Below are 8,530 nucleotides of genomic sequence, written 5' to 3' on the forward strand. Positions count from 1 at the left end.
CATTTATTCTGGTATGTCACGAAGAAGGAAAATGACTGAAGCAACCGCGTCAGTAGGCAACATTGTCATTCTGATGGGTTGATGCATTGACGCACTAAAGGGTCGCCGCAAGGTTCAAGTACATTCCACAGTAGATTGTTCTGTAAAAATACTATTAATTATGGTTATTTTAGTCATTAATAAACAATTGTCGTTGGCATAGTTGAAAAACAATACTGAAAAATGGCATAAATTAATTGATTGATTGACATTGATATGAAAGTGAATAATTAAAATTGTTTTCTATCAAAATAAATGCTTTAGTCCAAAGTTTTTTCAGATTGGATAATATTTTATGAGATCTTAATTATTACAATTTTTGTCTCCATTTAATCGATTAGATCTGATGATAAATGGTGTTAAACATCAAGACATTCAGTTATATCTGGTCAGATTTATTTCAGACATATTGAATCCAATAAGATTTACCAGGATCCAATGACATTTTTGACTGGATGAATATTTTTAGATCCGATTTAATTTCCTGGAGAAAATTATATTGACATTATTTAATTAGATCTTGATTTTTCACATTTCTATTCTAATCTATCCTATTAGATCTTCGATCAAATTAGATCTGCTTTGATCTTACCAGTTCCATCCAGATCCTGCCAGGTTCAAGATTTAAAAAGATCTGAATATTTGATACAATTAGATTTCATTAGATCTAACTTATAAACTGATTGGTCAATAAATAATTAAATTTCTTTAACGTCAGATTTAATTTAAAAAAATACAAATCATGGATGATAGGAAACAATTAATTGAATATCAATCATCAAAAGAAAAATTATTAGTTGGAAAATGAAGTAAAAGTCCAAAGGAATTGTTATTAAAAAAATTATTGTAACAATTGGAAAGAATATATTAAGAAAAGACCGGAAAAATGTTATTATTAGCAAAGTTCAGCGACATTATGTCTGGAGAAGCAGATCCCGGATTAATGTATGAAATTCCGTATAAGATGATCTCCAACCCCGATCACGTATTTGTGACCAAAGCTCGTGAGCTTGAGTTACCGAGACATCAACCATGTGCGTCGAACTGTCTGCCTAATGATGAACAATAAAAACAGAAGAAGGACAGAAAGTGTAAAGAATGAGGAAAGAAAGAGAGAAATAAAAACGGTGGGAGAAATGTAAAGATCCCACCCTGTCTATCCGCCCCCTTATATACAAGCAGACACCTGGAGGTATAAAAGCAATTGCGAAATTCAGAATAGTGTGTTTACAAGTTGTGACATTTTATTATAAATACCAGTAGGCTCTTTTTTGGTATTTAAAGTAATAAACAAGAAGAACAATTATTAACAATGAATTCTTGGACGATTTTTGGTTGTCTATTTATTAGTGTTTCTGTTTCATTTCTCTTTACTCAAGCTGTGCCAATTAAACCAGGTAAATTTTCATTTATTTCAATTAAATGTTGTAAATTAATTTTTAAAAACAAAGTAACAACAATTATGCTTCCAATAAAGTTGCAATTGATTATTAAAAATTATTTAACTTTCTGATTAATTATTTTTCAATTATTTCAGAAATTCTAGAATTAGAAACAAACGGCAACTCAGTTTTATCAATCCGTACCAAGAGAAATCCAATACCAGTGTATCCTCACAGAACGATGATGTTAGCCGGTTTCTATCGACCAGTGCGGCACTCAGTTGGTAGCCAAGCTGGAGGAGTATTCGCACAAGGTAATGCTGTGAGCGGTGGTGCTTACCTTCGTGCTAATCAACCGAATTATCTGGCGCGCGGTCCGGAACCTGTTGATGAATCTGATGTATCAAGCGCTGAAGCTGAAGCTGCACCTGAACAACAAGAGGAACCTGCAGTCGATGATGAAGATCAAAGTAATCCTCCAAGTGGGTATGAAGAGGAATCAGAGCCTCATCAGTGGCAAGAGCATACCAATCCACATACAAGACAACCTGTAAGTCGATTTTATTCAAAACAATTTCAGTTAAATATTTTTATCATTGACTTAATTAATTTAATTACTTAAATAAATGTTCTTTAAAAATAAATCAGTAAAAATCTATGCAAAATAGTGTATATTCACTGATTTTCAGTTATAAAAGTGTCATTGTTTAAATTAGCTCTATTATTATTATTACTTGAGACAATGAATATCCTTTGATTCATTTCTAAAGAGTGAATTATTTATGAAGATTTGAATAATTGATATAATCATTATTTACTACTTAATGATGGTAATTGAGGCGCTATCATTACTACTGTATTTTTCTTCAATTAATGATTTGTTTAGAAAAAACATTACTTTTTTTCCTGTTTATTGAAATCTGGAAATCCCACAATTTAATTAAAAATCTATTAAATTATTATAAACCTGAAAAATATTCTCTACAAATTAATTAACAGTGAGTGTTCACTAATTTGGAGTTATAAAAACATCATTGTTTGAATCAGTGCTATGTTTATCACTGCAAACATTCACTGTTTATTAATTTATTTTTAAAAATTAACAATTCTAATTAAACTATTTTATCATTTTTTTTAATCCTTTAATTTATGATTGAATTAAAAATAATATTTTAAAGATGAGTAAATCATTTAGACTTTGATTTTATCACCAACAGAGTCAAGAGGAAGAAGAATCACCTTCACATCCATCTGAATCCCCAGTCGGCGAAGAACCAGACGTACCGCAAACAAGTGTTGCAAAACGACCGTCTAAAACTCCAGGATCTAAGAAAACAAAAAAAACATCAGTTTATGTAGATAATGATAATCAACAACAATCAGATGAAGATGATGAAGAAGATGAAACTGATGAAGAACCTAATGTACCTTTTGTGCCATTCAAAGCCAATAGAAAAAATAATATGCCCAATCTTAACAACTTCTTTCCAATGGTCTTCAGTTTTCCAAAATCTTATTCTCGTGATGGCTCTTCTGGTTCCCCACCCGGAATGATTACTGCAATAGCTAATAGTTTTTCAACTGGGAAAGGAGGTGTTGCAAGTTCTGTAGCTACAGCATACGGTGGATCACCTAATGGGTATGTAAATAAATTATCACTTTGTTTTGGCTTTTATTATTATGTCTAATAAACAATTTTACATTTCAATGTTTTCTTTTCTTTTTTTCAGAAAGAAAAAACGTAATCAATCATCCCACGATGATTAGGAATAACTGAAACACTTGACATTTGGCTATTGAAGGAAGTTGAATCCTGAAGATTTGTAATTGATGATATTGCTTTAATATGAGTTTTAAAGAAGAGGCATTTAGATCATTGAACTGATTTAAATTTCATCTTGTTTTGAAAATGTTAAAAATAATTACAGTTAGTTATAATATAGTATAGAATGGTGAGAAAAAAAATTAATATTAATAATGTATAATAAAGATATGATAGGAATAAAAAGAGATCTTTGTAAGGATATTGTTATTACATATGAGCTTGGTGTAAATTGTATTGGAATAAAATGCTTGAATTATTTAGATAAATAATTTGTTTTATTTCAATAGTTTATATTTTAAATTTATTAGATATTTGTAATAAATAATGAGAAATAAATTTTGCTTTTAGATATAGTAATTAAAATTAACAAATCATTTAATCTAAATAGTAAAAGACTCAATTAATATTTTTAAATTGATAAAACCTAACAATGGAAGTTGAGAAAAACATTTTTTTCTGATCCATACAATGATTCATGTACATAAATCTTTCCAATGTTTATTTACTCGAAAAAAATGTGTTTTTATCGAATGTTGGATCTTACAATTTACCTTTTCCAATCGTAAAGGAAGTTTTTTCAAACAATATTGATATTTATGATAATTATATTATCAATTCAATGAACCTTGGAGAAGCAGCATAATTATCAATTTATAAAATTCATAATAGAGATACATAAACAAATTGCCTAATTTTTTTTTCTTTTTTCAAATGTGAATAAATATTGACTTGATTTTATAATTAATTCATTGACGATCAGCTATGATAATTAGTCTTAATTAAATTTTTATTATTATTTTAAATTATAAAAAAATATAAAAAATAGTGTTTAATATAAATAAATTTGATTTATTTTAGAATTAATTAAAAGTAATTGTTTTTTGTTATTAAAAAAAAATAATTAAAAAAAAACTAAAGATTCTTTTTTTACTTTTTATCTATTTGTATTTATTGATATTAACAAAAATTAATTAATTAGTTGTGATAAATAAATATTTATTGCTAAAAATAGTGATGCTAAAAAAAACAAATGTTTTAAAGTGAGTAAAAATTTTATATTTTCTCATTCAAATCACGACTTTTCAAAGTATAAACATGAACTAATAAATAATTGAGAGAAAAATAGCTACGCAGTATAAAATAAGAATACTTATTTAAATGGCAATAAAATGTTTACTTTAAAAATATTTCAATATGTGTAGATGACGTGTTGGCTGTTAAAAAATTCCTACTGGAAGTTGTTATTTTCAAAAATACTTCAAAATATGCGTATTTGATATTGTCATCAATTTATTACTCAAGACACCTTGAAAATTTTAATAATCAATAGAAATAATATGAATGAATCACTTCAACAAGATGTAGATACTTCCGTCTAAAATGATAGTAGTGCAGAAGGTCATTTAGTTAATTGAGAAGTGTTCATAAATTTGGGAATGTATATAAGAACGGTAAAACACCCAAAAAAGTATCAGTTTGGATTGAAGCGTCAGTAGGTACAGCTTCAGATAAAGTTTTGGATAGTTGCAAGTAGTTACTTTATCATCAAGATGGTTAAATTTGTTGGGTTGGTGCTTTTGGGCTTTGCTGCCTGCCTGGCTGTTGCTATTCCACCCTCTGAAGGTAAGTAATAATTATTTGTGTTTTTTATTTAAACATTTGAATAGAAAAATTCAATCTCAGTTTTTTTCTAATTGTTTAATTATTTTATTCGATCTAAATATTTTTAATTGAATAATAGCATAAAAGATGATTTTTTGTCGGTAAATTAGGACTAACCAACCTTGACCTAGACCACTAGACCTTGATTAATGTGTAACATTTAAAAAACTGTTAATCATAATGCAATTGTTTTTTTTTAAAATACAAAGCAATAGTTGCAAAAAAGAAACAACTTTTAATCACAATCAAGCTGTTTATTTACTTTTAATTAATAATACTTTTATTACAAATTTATTGTACATTGATATCAAGTTTCATTAATCAATAATCAACTCTCAAGCAAACATTTATGAATGGTTAATGAAGTGCACGTTCTAATGGTTAATTTACAGTTGATTGTAGGTAAAATTATCCTAAAATGATTTAAAGTAAACGCTAGATTTATTATGAGCTCAATTGCAAACCTCAGTTAACAGTTGATATGAATCTAACAAGGGATGGACACCACCTAGATGGACGAATGGTTAAAATAATTAAAGAATAAAAATTTAAACGTATCATAATATTTATTGGTCTCTGAATTAACAATTCTGATTAATTAAAAAAATACTGAATTCCTTTTATGTAAATTTTTTATTTTTTTTTCTATCTACTTGTGGGTTTATTCTATAATTCGAAAAAATACATTTCTGTTAGAAACGATAGATACTTATTGATATGGTTTTATTTGTTAGTATAACATATTCAGTGATATATATTAACAAAATTATTTATGAAATTATAGATTCAAATGAACATATTCGAATTCGAAGACTCTCTATTGGATACCAGGGGGGAAGTGAATACGTGGGTCGTCACGGTGATCACGTTGATACAATCGAGCAAAATCCTGATGGTTCTGTGTCGCGAGTTCATAACATTCAAGGTGGTGGTCAACTAGGTGGTTCCACATATCAAACTTTACATGGTGATCATGTTGATACAATCCAACAACGTCCTAATGGTATTACGCGAGTTCATAACAATGGAGTTGGTTTTGGTGTTTCCAACGGAGGTAGTTTTGGTGTTGCCAATGGAGGTTTCAATTCACAACCTCATTATCCTAATTACAATACTGGTTATAATGGTAATTATAATCCTGGACAAATTAATGTACCTGGTCATGGACATGGGCCACATCATCATCATCCTGAAGCTACGGCTGAAATCATTGAATTTAGTGTAGATGAACTTGGTCACGATGTTGCAACAAAAACAGAAGTGTTTAGTGATGGACATGTTCATAAAAAGACAACACATATTTAATTCATTGATAAGATTTCGACAGTTATGACACTAAATATTATTCTAGATTTTTTTTGTCAAAAATTATAACAATTAGCATGTAGCTTGTAATATTTTTTTGGTATTTCTTATTTTTCTTGTAGATATATAAGTGAATTAATAAGATTTATTAATTCAGTTAACAATGATATTGAAAAATTTATATGCATAATGAAAAAAGGTTTCAAAAATAACATTAAAAAATTTTATATTCTACATTTTGTTATATTTTTCTACCTATATAAATATATTTTTTTAAAAAATGGTTAAAAAATAAAACTTGTAAGGACAAATTATGAATAAATCTATAAATATCATTAACAGTTTTGGTTATTATTTCTTTTTTTCCATGTAATTCATGCAATATTTATATACCGACATTTCTTAAAGTATGCATCACGTCTTACATTTCATGAATTAAATTATTCGTAAACGATTTAAGTCTTGTTAGAATAAGGAAAATTGTTCTTCTAATTATCAATTAGAATGAGAAAGATCTGGAATTAAATAATAATGTGTCCAACTCTCAATCATTAGAATGACCTTAATTATATCGATCTAGAAAAAAACTTAGATCAGGAAAATTATCTGAAATTCAAATTCAGTAATTGCACTCATGAGAATCATCGACAGGGTATATATATTCGAAGACATTCGCAATTGAAATCAGTATCACTTATCAATCAAAGCAGTTCATATCAATACAGAACTTTGATTACTTTTATAAAATGGCCAAGTTGGTGGTTTGTTTTCTTATTGTAACCATTATTTGTGCTTACATTTGTGCTGGAGAAGAAGAAGGTGAGTTTGTTATTTAATATCTTCATTAATAAATAAAACTATATCAATTACCACAAACATCAATCAGATTACCTAGTGTTGGAGCTTTCTTGATTTAAGCTTCATTAACAAAGCATTCTGAGAATTATTAATAATTATTTATTTAATAATATTCATTTCGAAAGTCAATTACATCAATTTTTTTTACCTGTCATTGTAGTAAGAGGAGATGAAATCGAACATGGACACATGCGATTTGTAAGAGAAGCTAGTGCTGATCCTGATCCACATCACAAAGGCAAGGGATATAATATGGGACATAATATGGGGCATAATATGGGACACAATATGGGGCATAATATGGGGCGTAATATGGGGCATAATATGGGACACAATATGGGACATAATAAGGGCTATGGTAAAGGATATAACAAAGGTCATAGAGGAAGTAAAGGCCACAAAGGACATCACTATTAATAAAATTCTTCAATAATCTTCATTGAAAAGAATAATAATAAAAACAAAAGCTATTTTTATTATTATTCATAACAATAAATACTCAATATGTTCGAATAACAAAAAATACTCAATTGTAATAAAGTAATGACATAATAATATGATAGTCCAACTTGTTTTTCAAATTATTGGCAGTTAATATTAATTGGTTAGTGCTAATCAAGTTGTTTATATTAATAAACTTTTTTTATGATTAATATTTTAGACGATTCAATTTGTTTTAATAAAATGTGTCATTGTTGGCGAAAATATAAAGAAAATGTAGTACTTGAATTTAACATCTGATAAGAATGATTTTCTACTCCAATGTGACTGCCAAGTCTTCAGGCTTGATAAGTTCTTTTGCTTGCATCTGCTGGTGATTGACGTGTGTGTTGTCTGCTTTAATTTTCGCACAAGTACTTTCAAATTTGTTGAAATTCGTTTGGTTATAAATTCTAACTCAGCTGTTTTTTTTCTGTACTTGTTCTTCTGTATAATACACTCGGATCCATAAATGTCTGGTTCAAGTCCAAAGAGCCTGACCTATACCTGAAGGTTCCTCATGACATCTAGAAAGACAGGTGCCATCATACAGAAAATCAAAAGGCTTTTTTTGATGTTTGAACTTCATAAATCATACTCACTGTTAAGAAAAGTTAACCTGTAATATTTCTATTTTATTTTGTTAATATTATTTTTTCTATTTAATGACGAATGATCAGCATAAAAAGTGATTAATAATATTGACAGATATAAGATTCCTACCAATCAGAAATGTTCTATGTAATCATAAAAGATTTTATAAAATTATGTACAAAAGTATAAAACACATTTTAAAAATCATATACAGCTATCTATATTTATATACAGTTATATGATTGTATAAATTCGTATATATAATTATAAATGATTGTGAAGAATAACTTTTTTGCTATTTTTGATTCTATACATATTTATATAGAGACATTTTTATCATTCAGCATAATGCCTGATTCAACCACAAATTCAGATGATGTAGATT

General features: G+C 27.8%; 3 protein-coding genes across 3 annotated transcripts; all 3 read left to right on the forward strand.

Moving 5' to 3' along the window:
* The first annotated feature begins 1,232 nt into the window (after positions 1-1,232).
* Positions 1,233-3,512, forward strand: LOC118067324 (uncharacterized). The gene is made up of 4 exons (XM_035083993.1): positions 1,233-1,436; positions 1,577-1,971; positions 2,639-3,060; positions 3,152-3,512. The coding sequence occupies exons 1-4, from the start codon at positions 1,352-1,354 to the stop codon at positions 3,186-3,188; spliced, it is 939 nt and encodes a 312-aa protein (XP_034939884.1). The 5' UTR covers positions 1,233-1,351; the 3' UTR covers positions 3,189-3,512.
* Positions 3,513-4,732: 1,220 nt separating this feature from the next.
* LOC118067329 (uncharacterized) lies at positions 4,733-6,318 on the forward strand. Its single transcript, XM_035083999.1, has 2 exons — positions 4,733-4,869; positions 5,693-6,318. Exons 1-2 carry the CDS (start codon positions 4,797-4,799, stop codon positions 6,211-6,213), a joined length of 594 nt encoding a protein of 197 aa, XP_034939890.1. The 5' UTR covers positions 4,733-4,796; the 3' UTR covers positions 6,214-6,318.
* Positions 6,319-6,885: 567 nt separating this feature from the next.
* On the forward strand, positions 6,886-7,554 carry LOC118067326 (kininogen-1-like). The gene is made up of 2 exons (XM_035083995.1): positions 6,886-7,032; positions 7,232-7,554. The coding sequence occupies exons 1-2, from the start codon at positions 6,960-6,962 to the stop codon at positions 7,486-7,488; spliced, it is 330 nt and encodes a 109-aa protein (XP_034939886.1). The 5' UTR covers positions 6,886-6,959; the 3' UTR covers positions 7,489-7,554.
* Positions 7,555-8,530: the final 976 nt, after the last annotated feature.

Source organism: Chelonus insularis, unplaced genomic scaffold, assembly GCF_013357705.1.
Source record: "Chelonus insularis isolate UGA/USDA-ARS -01 unplaced genomic scaffold, ASM1335770v1 contig_378_pilon, whole genome shotgun sequence".
In the NCBI taxonomy this organism is placed as follows: Eukaryota; Metazoa; Arthropoda; class Insecta; order Hymenoptera; family Braconidae; genus Chelonus; species Chelonus insularis.